Source organism: Amblyomma maculatum, chromosome 1, assembly GCF_055883805.1.
Source record: "Amblyomma maculatum isolate TAMU_Amacu chromosome 1, ASM5588380v1, whole genome shotgun sequence".
NCBI lineage: Eukaryota > Metazoa > Arthropoda > Arachnida > Ixodida > Ixodidae > Amblyomma > Amblyomma maculatum.
The window spans coordinates 328,843,896-328,869,145 of NC_139344.1; the positions used below are offsets into that span (position 1 = coordinate 328,843,896).

At 43.2% G+C, this 25,250-nt stretch overlaps 1 protein-coding gene across 2 annotated transcripts in view; it reads left to right on the forward strand.

Moving 5' to 3' along the window:
• Positions 1-25,250, forward strand: part of LOC146207397 (solute carrier organic anion transporter family member 74D-like) — a 63,928-nt gene that overhangs the window by 32,963 nt on the left and 5,715 nt on the right. Inside the window, exons 2-9 of one of the 2 annotated variants that reach the window (XM_084587091.1) lie at positions 688-989; positions 14,699-14,925; positions 16,258-16,510; positions 17,601-17,837; positions 18,260-18,346; positions 20,496-20,750; positions 23,306-23,470; positions 24,888-25,089. In XM_084587091.1, coding sequence (XP_084443217.1) covers positions 977-989; positions 14,699-14,925; positions 16,258-16,510; positions 17,601-17,837; positions 18,260-18,346; positions 20,496-20,750; positions 23,306-23,470; positions 24,888-25,089 — 1,439 coding nt within the window. In that variant the 5' untranslated portion in view covers positions 688-976. Of the gene's footprint in view, positions 1-687; positions 990-1,728; positions 1,936-14,698; positions 14,926-16,257; positions 16,511-17,600; positions 17,838-18,259; positions 18,347-20,495; positions 20,751-23,305; positions 23,471-24,887; positions 25,090-25,250 lie in introns of those variants that run through there. The other variant, XM_084587088.1, reaches the window with a different exon arrangement.

Genomic DNA, 25,250 nt, shown 5'->3' on the forward strand with positions numbered 1-25,250 from the left:
CTGATCATTTCCTTTGCAAAGACACTTAGGTTTTGAACTTAACCATTGCATACTCAGCGTAGTCCACTTCATTTGCTCCCACGTATTCTGGTTAAGGTAGTGCCCATATCTGACACCTATAAATAACAAAGCCCCAGAGCTTCGACGCATAGCTTGATACGCTGCTTAATAACGTTTGCAACCTACTTGTGTTCCTTTCCAGATTCTCCCTCCGAAATGCTTATATAGCAGTGGTTTCTAGCGTATTTTTCGCCATGTTATTTTCATTCAAGTTGTCTCATTTTCTACTCCTGTGGTCTCACATAGTCATGTGTGCGGTGCGCACAAAAAGTCGCCACTGATTCGCAAAATCATATCGAGTACCATCCTCATTCGTTTGATACTCAGCTTGCCTCCCCGCAGCTGTGTCAAGTAAATCCTACGTAGATTGTATAGATACAATAAAAGTTACAAAGAAAACATATAATGAAGGGAAAGTGTCCAACGACCAGAAGGCGGGCTCTGATGCTCTGTACCCCAAAACCTTACCAATTCACTCTCTGCAGAGCTAAAAATGCCGCGGAAAAGGCGAAAATCAAAGGGACGCGCTAAGAACACATCGCTGTCGGTGCTTTCCCTGCGCTCTCTCTGTTTACCCGGGCCTCTTGGTACGTAATCTTGACTTGCACGTTCTCTTGTCTGGCGTAGCTCGGCGACTACGCACAGAGAGAGAGAAGGCAGCCCGGCAGACACGATGAACCGCTGTCCTGGTGACACAATGGTGCTGGACAGCTGTGTGTACACAGGTTGCGTTCGAAGCGGAAACGCCTCCGCCACCAGTGCGTAAGTACTCCCGTGCTGTTGCCGCCGCTCGCCTGTGGTCAGCCCCTGCTGCTGCGGCCCCGCTTCCAAATACGCTACACCTGCGGCCGCACAAGGTGTGACTGCGCCTTCGAACTGCGAGGAACCAGCCGGCCTGGAGACGTCGCCAAACAAGATGAACCAAAATGGTGGGTAACGGCTGTGCATGAACCTGCGCATTAACCGGCAGTGTTTGTCGAGAAAGGGAAAAGAGAGAAAAATAATGCATTGAAAAAGATACAAAGGACAGTGACTCTAAATGTCAGGTTTAATTGGCAAGTGCTTGCAGCTATCGCCTGAGTGAACGAATGAGTGTGTCAGTAAGCGAGCGAATGAATGGGAGAGGCAACAAGTTGTGTGTGACTTTTACTGAGTGCACCTTAGTGATGGATTATTAGAGAGCGAGTGAGTCAGAAATTAGCTTAGTCACCAAGTGAATGCGGAAGTGACTGTGGGGTGAGCGAATTTCCGAGAAAGAAAGCGAGTGAGTGAGTGAGTGAGTGAGTGAGTGAGTGAGTGAGTGAGTGAGTGAGTGAGTGAGTGAGTGAGTGAGTGAGTGAGAGTTAGTGAAGTGAGTATAGGTGAGTGAGTGCTGACGGTGAAGACCTCGCTTCTAAGTTTGAATAAAGGTAGTGATTTATATTTGTTAACTAATTTATTTTGCAAAAAAGAATTTCAAGGCATGCAAAACTGCTGTTCAGTGCCCAACTGCAGGTGCGATCTGAGCATGATAGTCACGGCCCGCTAAGCATGTTGAAAAAAACCGCCTTCGCTGCCTACCGCGTGAAGAAGCTAAGCACAGGTGCAGAAAGTTGTAGCAGTTCTATCGCCTCCCGAGCCGGGAACAGCTGCTCGAGAGAGATCTAGGAAACTGTGGCACCAAGTGCTGCAGCTGTGTGGGAGCAAGGTCGCTTCTGTCGTCGACGCGATCCGAAAGACGCAGTGCTCGCATGAGCGTTCGCAAGTTACATTGTGAGGATGTGCCTCGCCAGACGAACTGACTACTGCCAGCCTTCTGCGCGCCGTGAGTGAGAACCATGACACGAAAAGATCCGCCTTTGCTGGGCCCCGAGTCCGATTCCATTGCCCACTACGGTGAGTTACCGCATGTGAACTGTCTTGTGCCGGCCTGGGCTGCCTTTTATCGGTTATTTGATATTCCGATAAAGCTCTTTTCTTGCCGCGTGAGACACCGGCTAGTCTGACTGGAGTGCACCAGTCAGCATGCAGGATCGAAAAATAAAAGAGGCGGCGGGTGGGAATAGGGGATGGGGGGGGGGGGGGGGGTCGAATAACTCTTTCTTCCGAAGAACCAGGGGTATTGTCTATGCACACCCGCGGGACATTGCGTCAAGTTGCGACGTGTACGGCGGGGCCAAAAGGCGATGCATACTCTGTGAAAACCCTATCTGAATTGTTGCTGCGGAGGAGAAGGAAGGAGGAGTTGCGGAGTAACTCGGGCTCTGTCAGACATTCCCCTGGATACGATGTGTGTGCCTTCATGGGTGGCAACTGCGAGAACAATCCTTCCTGGTCGGCCATCAAAACTTATGGCGTGTGTTCGTCTGCAGATTTTACGTGTGTCGATCCTGCAAACTGTGTGTATCACTTGGGGTATTCAACATTGAAATTTCGCCTCGGACAAGGGTTTGGCGTGTTATCTCGTATGAGTTAGATTATGCCGTCTAAAATGGACCACCTTGGTTGTGTGTCATTTTGAGTAGCGTTCGGAAAAGCAAAGAAATGCAGAATGTCGTATACGCGGCCTTATTTTGGCAGCGTTTTATTTCACTTAATTTTTTTCGACAACAGTGTCACGCGGAGCTTCAGCAAAACTGTCATTATTAGAACCCTCAACCGGTTCAGCACCGACGAGGCAGAAATATCTTTGTAAAACATGTAGTGTAAACATCCCGGGTTTTCCCTTTGGCCATTTCTCAGTCGGACACTAAGGCCTCATAAACCTCTGCTATCACGGACAGACAACGGTTATTTATATTCAGAAGACTGGCTCTAATACCTTCAGAGCCTTCGAGAGAGGCAGAAGTAGTTGAAAATGACACGATGCAATATAGTTTTGCGGAATAAGAAAACAAAAATATAGGACAGTAAGAAGTGCACGTGACGTATTTTCTCACATGAAAATTTATATAAGACCCCCTCCTCCCCTCTCTTTCTCTCCAATAAAAAAAAGAAAACCAAAAACTTCCATTTTATGAAATAAAATGGAGTCATTTAAAGAGAGCGGGTAATGCCAAAGGGCTTCGATAAATGGCTTCTCAAAATGTTCAACAAAATGAACATAAAACGAAAAACAACAACAGGAACCGTGAACTGGGTTTTGACAAGCATATGACGACACGAAGTTGTAACAAGTTACGTGACAATTGGTCTCGCATTCAGCAGACGCTGTGCACATATCAACGAGAGGGTAAGTTCATGTAGTCACAAAAACAAGGTTTTTAGTATAATGTGCCCTTTTTTAGACCATGAAGCGGTGGAAAATTATAAAGTTAATTTGCTCTAAATGAAATTATAAAGCCTTCAGGCTGGGGCATTTAACAGAAGCAATGAGAAGACAGCGGGGGACCTACAGTAAAGGTTTCATAAAAATGAGTGAACCTTGTGGATCCTTATATTCGGCTTATAGTTGGCTTAGTTGCTGGTTTATCATCGCGAGGATCGTCGTATCATTTGACTCCAGACGATGAACATTGTACGTCAACATTTCTGTGCCTGAAAGAAGCGAATGTTTTGATTGGGGAAGAGTTCTTAGAAGTTGAAAATTGAAAAGAAAATAAGTTCTTAGAAGGGTTCTAATGAAAGTTCAAACAACGCTTCTCAACAATCGAATCACAATAAAGCATCATATATCAGTTCTATGCCAGGCCCTATTTTGATAACAAGAAATCCGAACAGCACACAAATAAATGCTTTTTCGTCGAAATGCTGGTCTATCAATGAGCGTAAGATCTCACCAGTCGCTTCCGTAATGACGCTAGTGAGACATTTCAGAAGGGGTTCCCGGTGTTTTTGAATGCGCGTTCTCGCTGGAATCTGCGGCTCAGCAGCGAGCGGAGAGAGCAGTGACAGCAGTTCGGTGGTATCCAGTACATAGAAACACGTGCTCCAAAACAAAGCTATCCATTACATACTAGCTGGGAAAGCAAAGAGTGCGTGAAAGTTGGCGAGGGCGTGTTTTGCTGCGATGGCTTCCGAGCAAAGCAGAAATACCCATGACATATAGTAAGCGCCGCTGTCCAGGCAGTAAGCATAAAGGGGGACACTGCAGACCTTTTTCTATATTTGCTCCCTATTGCATCCTTATCGACGAAAACCGATCGCACAAAACACGAGCTTGCGCATATACATATGCATGTTACGACATGAGCTTCACAACACGCGGTAACAAAAGCCTGGCCTTGATATGTGACAACCTGTTTACTTCTGAGAGCCGAGAAGCTGGGCACATGACTGAGCAAAAGCGTGTTGCCTAAAACACGCGACAGGACAATACCGCCGACTATAATATGTGGCAAAAAGCAGCTCGGTTGCTTGCATGCTTGTCAGCGTCTGGCGCAAGAAGTAATCGCTGTTATATTTTTGCTTGTTTATTCTGCGCCTTCTGTAAACACTTGGAAAATAATTTGATTCTCGCTCAGAATTTTCGCCTGCATCGTAGGAAACGCGCTAAACGTGCTTGCTACGGTATGCCGTGTTCAGCGGTTTCAGTACCAGTTTTCCACGTCTAAAACAACACAGTTGTAACGAAGCACGAACTGCACCTTGTCAACGTGAGGCTGAATAGCAGGTAGCATTCGGAAACGGAGAATCAAAGAAAATAGAAGAAAATAGAAATCTAACAGTGTAACAGAGCGGTAAAACAGGCGGCTCAAGAAAGGCTTGGTGAATGTAGGTATGACGCCAACTTCTGCAGCCAATCAAAAGCGCCATAAAGCAAATATGTGTTAAGGGTAACGGGATCTTTTTTTTCTTTTTTTTTTTTCCAGCTACGCAGTGAAACCGAAAAAAAAAAGGGGAGGTAAACTTCGTCCAGAAAGGAGTGAACAAATTGTTGGCTGCGTATTTCAATGTTTACGTGTTCTATATTCGTATTTACCTTAATGCATATAAAATAGTAAAAAAAAAAAAATAAATGCAAAAATTCTATACCCTCTTTTACACTGCGAATAAAAAATGTTCACGTGTTTTGTGCACTGTCGTGATGTGAAATGCCTTGGCAGACGCTGAGAAAGATAATTTGTATAAAGATGCGTAAAATGGGAAGCGTAGCATGTTAGAATCAAAACTCCAGAAACATTTGTATTTCTTCATCGCAAGCAAAACGTTTTATGGGGATCGAAGTGTGCATCTTATTCATAACTAATAGATAATCATTGTAGATGTCCGCCATGTAAGTTATAGAAGTGTATCTTTGGCGCCGCGGGGTTCTGGGACAGGATCTAGTCATATATTTAGCCACGAACATACGCTGTGAGTTATGGGGCACCGATTTGCTGCTGACTTGCACACTTCGATGAATGTAAAACGTTCTTGCGGGTTAGTTGGTTCATTACAGATAAAATTTATAACTGCGCGAATAAGGCAGGGGAAGAGACATGGAAATGTAAGACGACTCTAATGGCACAGACCGGGGACCGACAGATGGTTACAGCGATGAGGTTTTAACCACCTGCCAGCCCACAGTCTGCGCCCGTGGTGTCGTTTTTCGTTCCTACCTCCTGTCCAGTCTTATTCGCACAATTGTACCTTCTGTTCTATGAAAGCTTATAAATCGTCAGGCTGGCGTAATTCCGTCTCCTCAACGGTTGGGTCCCGCAACTTTTCTCCTCACTGGTTACCTCTCAGCGGGTTAAACGGTGATAGTTACCGAAAGGTGTCTCTGAACGCAACATAAAGGTAACATACACTCACTGAAGGCAGGAAATGATTGCAGTGAAGGTAATTGATTAGTGTTCATTGTCATGCCATCACCTCGTGGCTCTGTTAAAGGCTGGTTTTGTGGCTATTAAGAAATAAAAACAGTACATATTGTAACCTAATTTGGAACACTTCCGAGGAATAAGCTTGGTAGCTTATTGTAATGTTGTGTTAAAAAAATGAAAAGAAAAAAGTTCCTATTACAGAACCGATGTTTTAATCGCTAATTGCTGAGGTAAGTAGTGAGAATGTATTGCGCCACTGAAGCAACGTGTACGGCATGCTTTAAACCTGCTAATATTTCTTTTTACAATATTTACGCTATCTGTCGCCAGGTGACGCTGCTCAGAGGATCCTGGAACAATTCGCTATAGTGTTAGAGGCAAGGTATCCTGGTCTTTTTCGCCCACTATGGCGTTAGGCGAGCTGTAGTCTAGTAGGTTTAACAAGATCTACACCGCGTCACAGTCCCCGACAGCCCGACCTTATCTCAGATTAAGTGAGCCTATTCTGCTCTCAAAGCGCGTAACAGCTCCTAATGTCCACGAAGTTTTCCACCAACGTCGCGCGCTCTCTACAGGAACTCTGACTAGAATAACAATTACTCAGTGTCATTCACTTTGCACCTGCGCTCATCTTGTGGATGTGGCTTTCTTGAAAAGAGCCAATGAGTACGAAATCAATGACACGCACGTGAAATCGTCCCCATAATATCATGAGCGAAAGGCGCGTAAAACCACTCTTGTTTTGATTATCGCGGAAATTATCTCGCTTTCTTATTATCTTCCGTACTTGTCCAAGCCCTGATTCGAGCATGGCAAGAATTTGTAAGTTTTACAAAAGTGTACAGCGACACTTTGGTTGCCCGAAATATTGGAGACATTTCACCATTCCCGTTCTTCATTAGCTGCTCTATTATAAACGGGAAGTCAAATAACCAGACTATTATTTGCTCGTTTTGCATGCTGCTACTCGTACATAATTTCGGACATCCACTGATTTCTATGTCTGATGCCTTATTTATGCTAACTTAGAGGTTAACAAAATTAATTAGTGAAGATTGTTTACTTCCTTTAAAGACTGGTTATTAGCAACTTGTTTTTGGTGGTCGTGCTCATTCCCTCCGTCACTTGTCCCTTTCTTCAATTTGACATCCTTATGTTATTTGCTGTCAACTAATGAGCTAATGAGCTATCCTTCAAAGGCTGCCACCGTACAGATTAAATAGTTGGACTAAAAAGCAGGCCGGGCATAAAAAGGGTGGCTGATGGGAAAACGCTGCACTCACAGCTGGTTTTAATTGCATCAAAAACCTCACAACAAAGTACCAGCGCATATGCGCTTTGCGAGTAGAAGCTTATGCCACGTGGCAAGTCTTCGAATAAAAAAGCTAAACCACCTCTTGAGAAAAAACTAAAGCAAAGCTCATGACTGGGCTTGTTGTTATGAGATAGGTCTGTTTATTTATCCATTATTATGTCAGCTATGTACGTCGCTACCCTTCAAGGTTTCCGCTAGTTACTTTTTCGGCATTTTTCAGGAGGCCTCAGTAGTAGCAAAATGTTACAAACGCGCCGGTTAAGCCAATTAAGCAGCACGAAAATGATGTAAAGAAAGCCCGCACACCACAACGTCGATTACGATCGCATGGCCTCAGTAAGATCACCAGAAAGGAATTGCGACATATTTTACTTTGACATTAGGACGCACATCGCTTAGCAGACCCTACACGCTTCTGTATAAGAAGTAGTTACCGCGCTCAAAAACATTTCGGCACACTTCAGAGATCAGCTCCGGTGATTTATCGCGGTTAAGGAATCTTAATCAAATGTCAGTTAAGAAATGCGCTCCCTCTGTTGCTCTGGATATCAGTGTCACTGCCTTGTTCGCGCTTCTTTTGGATGCAGAAATGCCTTGCAGGCAGGGATTTTGCGGGCCCGCACATGTGTCCGCACTTCGCGAGAGCTCTTGTGTCCACCCTGACGAGCTCATCTAATCCAAGTCAAACCTAACTTGGATAAGAAAAACCATCACTCACGTCCTAAATAGCTTATTTACATGCGTGTCCGTGTATAGGCCATCCTAAATTCATGGTAGTATTGGTGGATCGATAGGTTTACACGATGTCCGTCTGAGCTTGAAGGAAGGAGGGGACAGTCTCGGCGGAATGAATGAATGAATGCACTAAACGAACCAACAGAGTGCATTTCTGTAGCAGTTGCACCCAGGCATCCAGTGACTCCCCCGCATCAACAATGTGAACCCATGCATGGTGCGTTTGTGAATTTTCGTCAGTTATCATCGTTGAAGAACTGTGAGTTGAGCTAGTTGGTGCATCATTTTTAAAAATACACAGCCGAACAAACATATAGGACAGGCGAGTAGACGGGAACAGCGCTGACTATCAACTGCATGATTTATTGAAAGAACACGAATATATACAAAAATGCTCTGACAACCAAGTGCGCATGTTCGCAGATAAAAAACATTTCACTTTAACCAGTTTCGTCAAGATATGAGATTTCTCGGGGATTAATGATAACAGATGGGGTGATTACGCATGTGTCAGAATTCTTGTGAATGAGATCAAGAGGCCTATCTCATTCACAAGAATTCTGACACATGCGTAAGCACTCCATCTGTTATCATTCATCCCCGAGAAATCTCATATCTTGACGAAACTGGTTAAAGTGAAATGTTTTTTATCTGCGAACATGCGCACTTGGTTGTCAGAGCATTTTTGTATATATTCGCGTTCTTTCAATAAATCATGCAGTTGATAGTCAGCGCTGTTCCCGTCTACTCGCTTGTGCTATGTTTGTTGCGCTGTGTATTTTTAAAAAATATCATCGTTGGATGATTGCCATCACACCAACCCCCGCCCTTTAAAAGCTATGCCACAGCATGTTTTTTAAACAAAGTACTTAATTTCCCACGCAACAAAAAGCACCATAGCATAGCTCGGTGCTTCCAGTGACCACAAATGTGTAAAGCCATATTAGTTCATGCTTTCTTGCTTTCCAGGTTATTTACACTAGGAAACATGAGGCTCATTTTTACAGAGGCAATTGCGTGACAAAAAATGGGGGACGCTTAAGCTCTGGCTTTAAGGTCATGACAGGAAAGCCGTAATGGCTTCCATCCACGCTTCCATTTGCAGATCCTCGCTGGCGTTCATGCACTTCGTGTTTCATTTGTCACTCATTTAATCACAAATCTCTTATTAAGGCAGAAGGCTTATACTCGGCTGTGTTTGCGAAAACGTGTCCTCAAAAAGTGCAAGCAGCACATGGAAGCAAAATATAACGTATGATATGACGCCACTTTAAGATGAGACTGGTAGTCATGAATGTGTATGTAATGAAAAGTGGTATATAAATAGCATGTCATGTGAGTCATTATAGTTTAGTCATGAGTCATGGTCACTTGTCATGAGTCAGTCAGATCGGAGATTCAATTTGCATGACAACGAAGTCCATGACTTGCGTAAGTCGATCAAAGTTACGACCATGACTAGTTTCATGACATTCAAAAGTACTGAGTCATGACACTAAGAACTACTGAAGAGCAGCCAACGCACACGAGTTTTAATTTCTCCAATGCAGATCTCTGCAGTGATCTCAAAATTGTTTTCCGCATCCGTTACTGTCTCTGCCTGAAGCGTTTTCTCTCTGGCCTTTTGCTTACTCAGCCGGAGCCTTAGATTTCATGTTCTCCGGAGTAAGAAACAAGGAGCATAGCTTCTCGTGCTTCGACGATACTGTCATCACCCTTGTCCAACAACCCATCGCCCTGCTGACAGAATGTTCTTTTCACTCAGCCGAAGATGTCAGCATGATAGCAAGCAGGTTATCCAATGCGTATTCTTTCTGGTTTATATATATGACTTAATTCGCAATATTTCCTTTTGACATTCATATTTCGTGTTATTCCATTTCTCAGTGCATCGCTGCGACCTTTTATATTTCTTCGCAGGGTCAAAAAATGCGCTACGCTTTGAAGAGAAAATACGGAGTTTTCTTCTTTTTTTTTTTTTATGAACATGTTCAGAACGAAACCACAACAGATTACTTAAGATCGCCTAAAAAATATATATATATATATATATATATATATTATATCTCTTTTTTTTTTTTCAAAATGCCATGTAGGAGTGTTTAAAAGAGCGAGAACGATGAAACCGAAGCCGAAGGTAGGTCTCGGTCAGCCTATGACGTCGCGGCATACCAAGAAAGCTATGACGTCACCGGTACAGCCGCAAAAACAATCGTGCGCGTGTTGATTAGATAATCTGGCGATTATAAGTGAGAGCTGGAGTCACCACTTGTCTGAAATGACCAAAAACAGGCTCTAAATTTTGTCCTGCAGCAAACGCAGAGGCAATATAGACAACCATGCATCCAATTCGGCTGAGTCATTCCCACCACATGCTATGAGGTTATCGTACGTTTTATGCTTTTTGGAAACAAAACTACGCATCACTCACTCCACGTTGTATGCCTTTTGGTCCCTTCCCGTTTTACAGCCACAACCCCAAACCGCTTTGTTCTACCAGGTACCCTTTCTGACTTCCCTCCTCTTTTTCCCTTTCTCTTCGTAGTTCTACGTAGTGTTGAGAACATAGTATAACTTCCTTGTGTAGCCATGCGACCAGGTTGACTTTCCTGGCGCTTTCCTAGCTCGAAAGATTGATTTCCTGATAGTCCATAGAGAGAACTTGCACTCGCCTCCATACTACTAATAAAACACGAATATTGGGGAGCATCTAGGTGGCGCAAATCACATTGAACTGTATATTAAGGATGTATTTTGCTGAAAATGCCAACAATTTTTTTCTAGTGCCAATATTCTCGAGATGTTTCGAAACATTAGGGCAGAAGCGGCGGCATATCCTCGCGCCAATGTTCTAATGTAGCCCCTTGCAGACGGCGAGCCATCATGCAAATGACTAGAGAATGTCATTCCGATAAGGTCATCTCTGTGGCATCTAAGAAGGTTTCATAACAACGTCGATCCAGAATAGCGCTTATATGCATATTCACTTGCACAGGTATGCACCGTTGCACAATTGCTCGAGGAGCTTCCTTACGTAGAGGAAAAAATACCACCACGGACTACAAGAAAGCGAAGCGGGCAGTGGCGCGAGATAAAGCGCTCCCTCTAGGCTATCAGCTATTGAAATAATCATGATCAGGCAAGAAGAAGAAATAATCTCATTGCCACCCATCGCCACGTCCCGCCCTTCGGCTGATCGTCAAGTAATTCTACAAAATGAGAGGCTGAGGGCTATGGTTGCTTCGTAGCGCAACTCTCAAGGGTTAAACTACATGCAACAACAAATGAACTGAAAAGTTTAAATTTACATATCCGCCTAAGAAGCTCGGTTTGTAGAGCACTATATTCGACTCAAGCGGAGATCCTGCTTTCGAGTTCTACCAGCAAAATGTTCTTTCTTATACTGTTCGTGGAGTTATATCCCACTTCGATCAGCACTCTTTTGGTTCTGACATCGCGCAAAAGCATAGATGGATAGAAATGAAAACGCATATAACGCTTTGTCCGTGTCTTCGCGCTTCAAGAAAAACAATGCAGTGAAACTGACGCAGCGTGAAACGATTCTTCAACGTCATCATTAAAAGAAAAGACATTCTCTTATGCCTTTCTAGCTTTCAGTGACTGCTAGCTTCTTTAGCGTGCAACAAATATCTTTCATATTGTTTACTTCCTGTCTGCATGCAAGCGAGGAAAGCCGACATTTTGTAGCACAAATTCAGAGCATTTCAGTGCAGCTACAGGTAAAACATTTGTGTTGCTCCGCTGATGCGTGTATTTGTCACGGAACTTTAAACTTCTCTTGGACGCGCATTCATTTCAGATAATTGAAACATTCTTGATTGTGTAAAACAAAGAAGTGGCGGGCGGAAAGCTTCAGTATTCTCACTAACATTTCGGCAACAAGATTATACTTATTTTCGTCTGGGAAAGTGCGCGGTCCTTTCCAGGAGGGGCACGATTGAGCGGAGGCATAAAAGTGTTGGGCAATGAAAGTGTCCGCAAACTTGGAAAAGAAGCTCCTTACACGTATAGATAAGATGGAAGTGTGGTTAAATTGAAAAGAGCAAAAGATACACAGACTCGTCATACCCTCACCTCCCAATTCTTAAGGCGCCTTAATTCTCTATGACTTATGACCGCTTCGCGAGGTACAAAGCAAACGGAGCCTTTTCAGTTTCGCCCTTCGCATCGGCTGCGAGAGTGCGGTGTAACCGTGAAATCACGTACTTGCATACGTTGCCGCGTGTGCTCGAAGCTTCATTACGATAAATCAGGTCCGGGTTGCGGGCGGAGAAGACCGGGAAAGTACGCCACGGCCAAATACCATTTGTCGTAACCACCACTAGGAGGAAGCGGCTATGGATGAAGCTGCTGCGATAGCAACATGAGGCCCTAATGCTACGCAGGCGTTCTGGGAAGGCAGATTCACTGACGAGAGATGCCGATGTCGCACATGCAAGACAAGCTGCCTTCAAAGGTGAAGGTACTGACGGGAGCAAGCAGGAAGCAATAGAGCTTTGATCGCATTGTTCTACAGCAGATCAAAAGAAAGAAGAACATAAATGTCAAAAGTAGAGCAACAAAAAGTGCAGCACAAACGTCGACAGGAAAGAAACAGGACCTCCAATGAGGCTTTCGCCTTCATAATCTCAGAAGATTAAGCATCCCCCGTAATTTATATTCCTCTCTCGCCATTTGTTAGTATTCGGTTTTGCAATCATATAGTGTTTCTTTTTTCCTTTCTCCCTTAGCAGGTCCGGGCGCGTATTTGGGTTTGCTCGGTACGGTGGCTCCGCAAGGGACAAAACGACAGAAGAGACGAAGAAAGCGGGCTGTTCCGACTAGCATCTACCGCCCCCAGGAGCCGAGCAGCCTAGCGATTAGCGGCGCATGCTTTTTCAATGGGCATGTTGGACGCGGCACTAGCTTGAGAAAGCCTATACTACTACTACTACTACTACTACTACTACTACTACTACTACTACTACTACTACTACTACTACTACTACTACTACTACTACTATTATTATTATTATTATTATTATTATTATTATTATTATTATTATTATTATTATTATTATTATTATAGTAGTAGTAGTAGTAGTAGTAGTAGTAGTAGTAGTAGTAGTAGTAGTAGTAGTAGTAGTAGTAGTAGTAGTAGTAGTAGTAGTAGTAGTAGTAGTAGTAGTAGTAGTAGTAGTAGTAGTAGTAGTAGTAGTAGTAGTAGTAGTAGTAGTAGTAGTAGTAGTAGTAGTAGTAGTAGTAGTAGTAGTAGTAGTAGTAGTAGTAGTAGTAGTAGTAGTAGTAGTAGTAGTAGTAGTAGTAGTAGTAGTAGTAGTAGTAGTAGTAGTAGTAGTAGTAGTAGTAGTAGTAGTAGTAGTAGTAGTAGTAGTAGTAGTAGTAGTAGTAGTAGTAGTAGTAGTAGTAGTAGTAGTAGTAGTAGTAGTAGTAGTAGTAGTAGTAGTAGTAGTAGTAGTAGTAGTAGTAGTAGTAGTAGTAGTAGTAGTAGTAGTAGTAGTAGTAGTAGTAGTAGTAGTAGTAGTAGTAGTAGTAGTAGTAGTAGTAGTAGTAGTAGTAGTAGTAGTAGTAGTAGTAGTAGTAGTAGTAGTAGTAGTAGTAGTAGTAGTAGTAGTAGTAGTAGTAGTAGTAGTAGTAGTAGTAGTAGTAGTAGTAGTAGTAGTAGTAGTAGTAGTAGTAGTAGTAGTAGTAGTAGTAGTAGTAGTAGTAGTAGTAGTAGTAGTAGTAGTAGTAGTAGTAGTAGTAGTAGTAGTAGTAGTAGTAGTAGTAGTAGTAGTAGTAGTAGTAGTAGTAGTAGTAGTAGTAGTAGTAGTAGTAGTAGTAGTAGTAGTAGTAGTAGTAGTAGTAGTAGTAGTAGTAGTAGTAGTAGTAGTAGTAGTAGTAGTAGTAGTAGTAGTAGTAGTAGTAGTAGTAGTAGTAGTAGTAGTAGTAGTAGTAGTAGTAGTAGTAGTAGTAGTAGTAGTAGTAGTAGTAGTAGTAGTAGTAGTAGTAGTAGTAGTAGTAGTAGTAGTAGTAGTAGTAGTAGTAGTAGTAGTAGTAGTAGTAGTAGTAGTAGTAGTAGTAGTAGTAGTAGTAGTAGTAGTAGTAGTAGTAGTAGTAGTAGTAGTAGTAGTAGTAGTAGTAGTAGTAGTAGTAGTAGTAGTAGTAGTAGTAGTAGTAGTAGTAGTAGTAGTAGTAGTAGTAGTAGTAGTAGTAGTAGTAGTAGTAGTAGTAGTAGTAGTAGTAGTAGTAGTAGTAGTAGTAGTAGTAGTAGTAGTAGTAGTAGTAGTAGTAGTAGTAGTAGTAGTAGTAGTAGTAGTAATTGTATTATAGGCTCTCTCAAGCTAGTGCTGCGTCCAACGAGACGCCCACTGAAAAAGCATGCGCCGCTAATCGCTAGGCTGCTTGGCTCCTGGGGGCGGTAGATGCTAGTCGGAACAGCCCGTTTTCTTCGTCTCTTCTCTTGCTTTGTCCCTTGCGGAGCCACCGTACCGAGCAAACCCAAATACGTGGTCCGGGCAACTCGGCTGAACTGGACGGGGTGGCTGTAGGGCGGCTATAACGGAAGTATCGAAACCAAATCGGCCGCGTCTGTGATTGTCCGTTCGCTTCCCCGCCTTCTGTTGCTTTCGTCACTATTTACGAAACGACCAAACCAAATGAATGCGAAACAGGTTGCTACAAGGTCACTCGCATAGATAAAATGGAAGTGTGGTTAAATTGAAAAGAGCAAAAAGACCTTCTGCGATTGCATTATTCCTAAAATCACTAGCAGAATAATTCTGAGTGATTTATTGACTGGCTGACTGATTGACTGACTGATGGATTGGCTTGCAGAGTCCTTGAACACGCGTCCTTCCTGCAGGCACCCAGAAACCGGCATGGACCGTCGAGCGGACGACCGCGGAACAGGAACGATCCGATCCGAAAGCGAACCCCGATGCCGTGGCGAACGGTGGATGCGCCGACGGCGGAATTCAGGAAGATCGGGAGTACATGTGCGGCCTGGGAAGCTGCTATCCACGGTTCCTGCAGCGATTCGCCACTCCTAGGATGTTTTTCTTCGTCTACAGCCTCATGGGAATCCTCCAGGTACAGCACATTCGTGCAATCTCAAGTGGGGCCGTGTAAACTTTGCGCAAAAATCTTGAGTAGTCGCTCTGCTAAACTGTCGTCCAGACCTTGCTTCCTAACACTTGACTGAAACTTGACTTCTATTCACTGAAAGTATCTAGGTTTTCTTTTTTTTTTCTTTTTAGAATCGCGTAGACGGTGCACAGCACTGCTCATACTTGTCCTCCTCGCGGTATTTTACCTCAAGAAACAAACAAAAAAGATCTCCCTCAAGACAGTGGTTAACGAACGTTTCAGGAAAAAGAGCAACTTGATTTGATAACTTGAGCTAAGAAATATATAACAAAATTTTGTCGACTGCTATCCTGAAAACTCCATTAAAAATACGACTTTACGTGGCTACTGTAAAATAGAAAAAAAAAAAAAAAACTTCAAACCAATAAGCAACCACGTGGCTTCGCACTAGAACTCTTCTTTTTATTTATATTTTTACAATGGCTTTACAACCACCGCACCTAGGAAGCCATTACCTTAATCTTTACATAATAAAAAAGATGTATCATGAGATGGAATTCAGAAACGTCGTTAAGACTATGGGTAACTTTCAAAGTATATGTCATGTAGCAAAAACAGAGACCGCATTGTGTCATTATACAATACATTGTAATATATAGCCACAATAATAGTGCTTAATTGCTCATCACTAGATAATTTTATTTCGCTGTTGACAACTATTCCTCGAATACCGCATATATGTATAGTCTGACCCCTATATAAATATTGTAAGACATCTGTCTTCAGTGTGATTGTATTGTGTAATATCATTCTCTTGTTTTCAATTTCTTGTTCTACTCTACCATCTAGAATTATATCAAAATTAGGCAAGCGTGGATTGTCAGTATTACTGTCATTTTCAGTTTCCATTCTATGCACCAGCCCTGTAACAGCGTCCGCAAAGAAGTTAGCAGTTTGTATCAAATTAACAATAAATAAATAATGTAATATCACAAAAACACAGGATAGAAAGTTTTCTTCGCTTACAGCTCAAGGTATGCAACCAGTATGCTCTTTATCATTCACCTCTTGTCCTTCTACATGTCTCCTTTCATAGCCTCCTAGAAGGCTATGCTCCTTCTTACACTATAATTACGTAGTAAGTAAACAAAAAAGATTCACTTTTTCGCCGCAGCTTCGTCAGAAGGTAATGGCAGCCTAGCATCCGTAATCCTTAGCACGAAGTTTGCACCTGCGCCTTTTTTTTTTTTTTTTTTGGCCCACTCAATCCCTCCTGGATAGATGATGCACCGCTTACCAATGTGTGGCGTTGGCTGCGGGTCTTACCTCTCGCAGGGAGCGTACAAGACGTACTTCGTGGGCACTCTGTCGACTATCGAGAGGCGATTCGCCATGTCCAGTCAGACGACAGGCATCATCCTGATCGCGGACAACCTGAGTCCTATTATCATCAACCTGCTGGCCGGCTACTACGCGAATCGCATCAGCAGGCCTAAGATCATGGGTATCGGCGCACTACTTGTAGTCGGCAGCTGCTTCATCAGCATCGTGCCTTACATGATCTACGGGCCGGGACTGCATATACTCAGTAAGCTGCTGTTCAATTGTGTGTGGGTAGTTTGTGACAGAGAGACAGACAAATATGATCACATCTCTTTAGACTGTGCAGTATTATGTGCCAGCTCAGAGCAGCACGCAAAACTGAAATATAATGGCGAATAAAAGAAAGGCATCAACTCAGCAGACATAATATAACTGCAAACATAGAAAATTCAGGGAAGAACGAGGGAAAGAAGACAGCTGCACAGTATAATAATAATAATAATAATAATAATAATAATAATAATAATAATAATAATAATAATAATAATAATAATAATAATAATAATAATAATAATAATAATAATAATAATAATAATAATAATAATTGGTTCACAGCAAAAGAAAGGCACAGTATCTGTCACACTTGTTCTGTGGACACCTGCACCGCGCCGTAAAGGAATGAAGTAACGGGGGGGAGTGAAAGTGGAAAGAGAGAAGGGGAGCCGTAGTGGAAGGCTGCGGAGTAATTGTGACCACATGGGGATCTTTAACGTGCACTGATATCGCACAGCACACGGAAGCCTCTCCTTAAAAAGGAACCGGACAAAGATTCAATCAATCAGTCAGTCATTTATTTCTGTAAATATACAAATTGCAAAAAAAGTTGGGCCAATAGCCGAAGCTAGTTTAGGCCCGTACATACATACTTCAGGGGAAGACTCAGTTCAGAAGCCAACGTTTCGATAAGGGGTCTTGCCTTCGTCTGAGCAGCGCGATTATTACTGGCAGGATTTTATACGCTCCTGCTTCCGAAGAACAAAAGCGGGAGTGGGAAGAGGGAAGGGGGGAGGGGGGGGGGGGGGGTGAAGGGACTTGTCGAAGCCGTAATTTCAACACGTCCAGTTATCGAAACGGTGATTTGAGAAGTGATGCTCTCCTTCAACCCTTGTTTTCCTCTAAACATAGGGATAAACTCTAAGAACAACGCCCAGACCATCAAAGTAGAAGTGCCGGTCTGCGAATCGATTATTTGTAAAACTCTTTTCGTTTCTTCGCTCAGCGAAAACGATTTAACCCCATCAGATCTGATGGTTTAAAGAAAGTTCATCGCCTTAAAAAGAGACTCTGTCCCACAGCCAAATCGGCGCACGCCCTTGGTGCGCGACGGAGGAGTCCGGACAGCTTTCTCTGCAACTCGGTGGCGGCGGGCCATCGCGAGTGCGGAGGCGCCTCGCTCGCGGACAGCTACACGCCGTTCGCGCTCTTCTTCGCTGCTAACTTCCTGAACGGCTTTGGCGGATCCACCTTCTTCATCGCCGGCAGCAGCTACATGGACGACAACATCCGCAAGAAGAACTCGCCGCTCTACTTCGGTGAGCGCTGGGATCTCGAACGCACTCGTCACTCTACAGGTTGACGTGCTGCATGAGGTACTCTGTAGCATGAGCGTGTCCCACTAACGAGCAGGAGCTGCCAACTCGGGTCGCCCCTTTCATATGGGAGAGTGATATCAAAATCAGCCTGCCACAACCGTTTGCATTCTCGTTACCCCTACGACACGCAGGCACGTCTATACGGCTTGGTTGAAGCCTGATTTTATATGTGGACTGGCAGCTTACTCTCGCGTCTTACCCTTAAAGGATGAGCTTAAGTGTCCCCAATAATGTAGCACCTTACACTGATAGGGCGTGATAGTGGAATAATGTATCAGGCATGAGAAGCTTCCGCCGTTGCTTTCGCAATTTAGCTATGGCTAACCAGAGCTAAACCACAACTCATTTTTTTAAACGTGCAGGAATGGGGCTTGCCTTCAGGCTCCTGGGTCCTGTGCTGGGATTTGTCACTGCCGGAGTGTGCCTGCGTTTCTACGAAGACCCCTTTCGTAAGTATACCAAGCAGAGTCCTGGTGCTGTATTCCATAAGTATCCATTTTCGATTTGAATCAATTTGGTCCTCTGACATCGGTTGAATGACAAAGCCACGGCTTTCAAGCGCCCATGGGAAGCGGCCGGACCACTACAGGGCCCACCTCGGCATTAGCTGCATGACGTAGTCAGTAATTAGCCGGCGCTAACGGCAAATAGCGATGGCTTTGGCCGACGGCGAGACACGCTATGTTGTGATTTCTGTGACTGGCTGCTCGCTTATTTCGTTCAGTGCTGTCGTCATGCGGATGCCCGACCAAATGAAACAGTTTGGTTTGGTTCGGTTTATAGGGTCTAATGTCCCGAAGCAACTCAGGCTGTGAGGGTCGCCGTAGTGGAGGACTCCGAAAAATTCAACCACCGGGAGTTCTTTAACGGGCACTGGCATCGCGCAGAACATGGGTGCCTTGCGTTTTGCCTGCATTGAAAAACGGCCTCTGCGGCCGGAATTAAGCCCCCTGTCCTCGCAAATGGTTCAGCAACCGATCGCAGTAATTGTTTAAAGATGGGCCAAGAGCGCGCACCCAAAGACTGAGGTCTAGGACGGTGTCTAGAAAGAGCGCCTTTATGTGTTCGCTTTAGCTCAAGATGACACCGCGCCATGCCAAACGAAATGGAAAATGAAAGTAAGTACGGCCTCTGGATTCAGTTATTTCCTATAGTCATGACGGTCATTTTGTTCAATAAGGGCCGCAGATGCGTTCCTTTCAGCTGATCATGCATTGTAGGGTGATGCTCGCAACTGAGCCTCTTTGCAGTTACGGGGAATGCTGCATGGAAATGGTTGCCGCAAAGACCCCCTTTTTAAATTTTCTTGCGTTCGCGCATTTTCCCCGATGCTGAACACTACGCTTAGTGTTACTTAATTTTAAATGCAAACAAATGAATTTGTCAGTCTCTTACAAAACCATGTATTTACACCCTAAATTTGTATCCTCACTGCAGGTCTGACTACACAAAACGCGGAAAATGCTAGGCTGGTGCAAGCGTTTCGCCTAGCTTTAGTGAGCTGAATCTTGCGCATAAATGAATGCGACGTAGCAAGCACAGGCTATGACTAAATGTTAAACAAAACATGGTAAACGTTTTTCACCTATATATCCTACTCGTGCGACGAGCGAATTATAAACTCTGCAAGCTAGAACTAGAAAAACATGTGCAAAGGGCAACTGGTCCTTTTGTTTTCTTTTTTCAGAGCGAAGTCTTGTTTTTTTTTTTTTTTAAATAAGCGATGTGATAAGAATTATAGAAGGTTTATGTAAACGAATTTGATTATTTCGTCGCGTACAGCCAGCACCAGTAGTTTAAGGGATGCGAGTGCTGGGTAAAAGTTATTGGTGCGCTGTCTAGCGCATACTGCTATGATACGAGCTTGCAACCCAATAATATCTGAAGATGTTTAAGCCGACTGGCTCGCATGGGGTCATCGAAAGCGCTTGTTTTCAGCACAACTACATGCCATAATTTTCTGCTGATTAATGCACATTGTAATCCTCATGCTGGCAAATTTGAGTCTCGGCTGTTACTACCCGCTTTCGCACGAAATATGCAAGTCGTAAATTTATCAAGTGGAGAACGAGAGTTAAAATCATTAATATATAAATAACATATTATTATTCTAGAATACGACAAATATAAAAAACTCGAAGACACGGGACGAAGAAAAAGGAAAAGAAACACACGGCGCCGTGTGTTTCTTTCGCGCTGTTTTATACGAAAATGCATAACCAACTCGCCCAAACTGCCGTTCAATATGACAGATATATTCACTACTTCCGATAAAATACCGACAGTATGCCTTTCCTTAAGGTGCCTTTTCCTGTGAAAATTGATTTTAGAGCCAGTCTTTATCATATCTGGTCAGGGTGAAAAAAGTTTTGGTTCGAAAATACGCTCTGCCCTGCAGTCAGTTGAAGAGTAATAAAAAGATATGTTTAAAAAAAAAACTATTTCAGGGCGCATTTGCATGTAGTTTCTAAATAAAAACTAATATAGGCAAATAGTGAGCGTGAGAACTATTAAAAAAATTCACTCAATTGCCAGAATCGCATTCCATAACATAATTTAAGAAAAGGTACCCACACAAGAGCCGCTTTCGCTCTGCAGACGACCCAGGCATCACTCCCAGAGACCCCCGCTGGGTGGGCGCCTGGTGGATGGGCTATATCCTGTTCGGCATCGGACTCAGCATCGTCGCCCTTCCCATGATGCTCTTCCCGCGCATTCTGCCCGCCGGGAAGAACTACAAGGTGAACCGCCTGCAGAAGCTCTCCGCGATCAAGTCCAACAAAGGCGCCGTCAAGGGCAAGGACGGACCCGAAGGGTCGGGAAAGCACGGCTTCAGCATCGCCATGCTCAAAGGTATGCGCAACCGAGACTTCGTGCATTTTAGGAAACGTAGCGCAAAGAAGACAAGGACAAAAAAGAAGGATACACACACGAGCGCTTACTCACAACTGATTTTTTTATTAGAAAAGCTAACAGAATATATAGGGTACAAAAAAAAATTATCAAATACATGAAATAAAGGAGGTGAATTGACAAAAATTGACAAAAATTGACAAAAATGTGGAAAAAAGGCGAGTCTGCAAAGATACACAAAAAAAGCACGTGAAAATACTACTTGACCACTGATTCAAGGTATGTAATCTCTACTTTTGTTAAGTTAATGGATGCTTCGCTAACACACTTATCCCCTCCTTTCATGATATGATATGCCTCTATAATTTCTCTTGTACGTTGATTGCGCGATGTGCCAAGAACGATAGTTTTATCGAAAATGGGGCGGCATTTACATTTCGTGCAATGTTTAGGCAAATTGTCTTGTGATGTTGGGGTTAAAGAATTTCTATGTTCGAAGAGCCGGACATTCAAACAACGGCCAGTCTGCCCTATGTAGTATTTTTCACAAGAAAGAGGAATTTTGTAAATTACCTGGGTTTTGCACTGTACGTACCTAGATTTATGGTTAACATAGCAGCGAAGCTCACTTTTTAACGCGTCTGCCTTTCTTCTTACCAAAGCACACACACCTGACAATTTCGTGGGGGCTGACATTACTGTGCCTACATCATATCGATTGGCGACATTCCGCAACCCATGTGAAAAACAGTGCACGTACGGCAGAACCACTGGTTTCCTTTTATTGCTGCAACACTTAGACTTTTTCGTGTCCTTTCCCTTCACCCAAAGCAGGAGTTTATCACATCTGGTACTGATTAACGGAAGCGGATAACCAGAATTACTCAATCTATTGACTTGATCTAGAAAACTTTTACAAATTCTATGCTCGCAAGATTTAATTAAAGCAGAGCGCAAACAAGACGAGACAAGTGCATTTTTCACCACTTTGGAATGTCCGGAACGAAAATGTTGTAAAGGCTTGGATGATCTAGTGTGATAACCCCAACACACATGCTTATTCCCAAAATGAAGAAATAAGTCAAGAAATTGTATAATATCATCATTAGGCAATTCAAAAGTAAAGTTCAAACCATGACCACTTTCTTTGAAAACCTTTAAAATATTAACAACAGAATGATTGAACCGATTGGAAGGGAGAAGGACTAAATAATCATCAACGTAACGAAAAATACTCAATGAAAGGCCATCTAGATTCTTTTGAATAGCTTTGTCTATTTGGCCAAGAAAAATGTCTGAAAGAACTGGCGCTACTCGCGAACCGATGCAAACGCCAGATTTTTGTAAGTATAAAGAACCCTTCCACCAACAAAAGTTGACTTAAGGTAAAAAGAAACTAATTCTAAAAAAGATTCTACAGGAATGCCACAATGATTTATGAACCGTGCTTCATCATTAAAGTCAGAAATGCACGCCCTTCGTGCATTTCGTGCACATGCACAATGCTGAGGCGCCTGGGGAAAAAAATGATACTTTACAACGTCCTTCACATCTCCTCACAATTAGCAAAGTGCTCGTTTGTCGAAGCAGAGATAAGCTTCTTTACCCTCAGGACGGAATTATTTTATTGATTGATTGATTGATTGATTGATTGATTGATTGATTGATTGATTGATTCATTGATTGATTATACCCACATTTGATGTCCTATATTAGTTCTGCGTACATTTTCCATTCTTCTTTTAATATTTAATCCTAGAGACCACAAATGATGAAAATGTGTGGGAAAATGACGATATGCTACCGTGGTCAGCGAATGAGTTCAAATGTACCAGCAACACGAAGAAAGGTTCTGTTGGCAGCTGCCAGTTGACACGTGTATTCCATTAAATGCTATGTGAGACTGCATGAATAGCGATCGAGGCTAAAGGCCAGTATACAACGCTGTCAATCAGCGTAACGTCATATTAAGGGAGCCGGTTTTTTGAGTATATACTGGGAGTAAACTCGCAGTATAGAGAACTAAATTTTTTTATCGGTGAACAATGAGCTAGTGCAGTGTTATGTTTCCGGGTGTACCCGTTCATATTGGTTGCATAAATATAGATAAATAGAATTTGCATTTACTTACTACACAACATTACCAGGACCTTCAAGAAAGTTAGATCCTAAACAGCGAATTCATTTCTTCCTATCATTACTCTGGGAATAAAGAGTTGCGTACGAAATGTATGCGTTGTAGCAGCATCTCACGGCTGTTGAGGGTGCGAGTTCCTTACTGCGGGAGGAAAGTCGGCATTCAGGTAAAATTCAATGCTTCAGCAATTTGCAAGGCCCGTTCGCACTTGTTCTGCAGTGTCGCCATGTTCAATGTTACATTGTTTCAGCATGCTTCAACCCGTTCATGAAGGGTGCTAATTATACATACCCATAACTATGTAGCGCATGCGCTCTTGCCACTCAGCTGGTGCTTGTCACGGCAGTACACCGTGAAAAATGGCATGCTATATAAACGGGCTATTTATACTGATTACTCTCCCTCTTTTGCGACGCAGACATAATGGTGATTCTAAAGAGACTGGCGAGCAACGGGATCTTCATGTTCCACTCGATTGGGCTCATCTTTGTCCTTCTTGCCACTGCCGGCTACGGCACCTCTTTCAGCAAGTACGTCGAGTTCCAGTTCAGGCAGTCAGCGTCCAAGGCAAACTACTACACAGGTAAGGAGGTACTTCTCTAAAACGCGACAGACATAAAACAGAAACTGACAGACAGGGAGGTAAAACCTCAGTGATCACGATATTAAAGCCTCTAAGAAAGCGAAGTTTTGGTCAATACGTTCATTAAATTTAGAGCAACAATCCTCTCGATTTGAAAAATATATAACACAGATGCGTCTGCTACCCACCTGGAAGATATGCATAGCGTCTCTCTGACAATCAGGTAAACACTAAGAACTGCTCCGAAACATCTAGAAGTCATTCTGTCAGTCCATTTCAAGATATAGTGAGGTCTGCAATATATAGTTGCCTCATATGTTGCTGCTCTAATTCCCTGCCAATCCTATGTTACAAAGTATCTTGTGAGATGTTTTCTATATGTTGAAAAATGGCGGCTTCAAAACTAAACTAGAATTATTCCTAATGCACTAATTATTATTATATGACTCAATTAGCACGCAGTTGAAAAAACCAATAACTACAGCGGTGGCCTAGCGTTTTTGAGTATTCGCCTCGCATGCGGCATGTTCGGGGTTCGATACCCGGTACCGCCGGATGCCTATCCGTGACAGAATGAGTACATGCTTTCTCCTGGTCTGGTGCTCGGCATCTGAGGGAGAAATGTTAAGATAATGGGTCTTTAATACTTTGCGTCATGTCAATTTTGGCCAAACCTACCTTTGCTCCAGTGAATTTGAACATCAGCACCAACAATGATCGCTAAATAATCATGCATGGATGCATACGGGGCACAATGGAATAAAAACTACGCAGCCACCTCACTCTTCCCAAATCCTTCGTTCATCCTCATGGGCAGCACCGAAATGGCATTCTGATATAGCCACCAGGATAAACGGTAATAGATAAAGTGACCATATGAAATGCATATTTCAGTGTCTATTATTTACTGTTTGAGCCGCGGAATTCGATTCGAATGCAATGTTTTTTTCTTTAGATGAAAGCCTTGATTCGTGCCTGAATTAAAAACAAAACTGTAAACGAAATGCTCTTGCACGGATCGATGCAGCGGGCACAGTCTACAGGATCCCGCTCAAGTTTTCAAAACACATAAATCACGAAAGCGTTTTTCTGCATGGCAGTCCTCAGCTCATTCGGACTTTCTGTGCGATCCTCTAAATTTCTTATATTTGTAAGCGCCTGTATATAAGAGTTCTTTAAAAATATTGCCTAGACGTCTTCGAAAGGTGTCATATTGGCTCAAAAAATCTCTAACACACTTCCTATGGAACTTTACATGCTGCAGATCATTTTAACTTTTTGTACACATATATCAGACCTATACTGTGGTCAGTGGATATTGTGGCGCGTCAGCATTTCTGTTTGCGATATACGTAGCTTGGAAACAAAATGGCATATAAATACATATGCGATGTCTTTCCAATACATATCATCCCAGGGGCGGCCAAAGTGGTGACTACCCTCATCGGCATCGTCACCGGTGGCGTTGTGGTGCATCGATTCCGACCGCGGCCGCGCATCGTAGCCGGCTACTCGGCATTCGTCGAGCTCGCCATGATGGCGGGCTTCATTGTATTGATGTTCATCGGATGTGAAAGCCCAGTCATCGCGGGAGTCACTCCCGGTGGAAACATCACCGCGTGAGTCCCTGCTCACCTCCTTTAATAGAAGATGCTGTACTACAAACCACCTTAGCAAAGATGCATGCACTTTTATGCGCCAAACTTTTCTTGAAACATTGATCCACGTGCGATATAGAAGCAGCAGGAAGATTTGTTTCTTGACAACGTAAAAAAAAAAA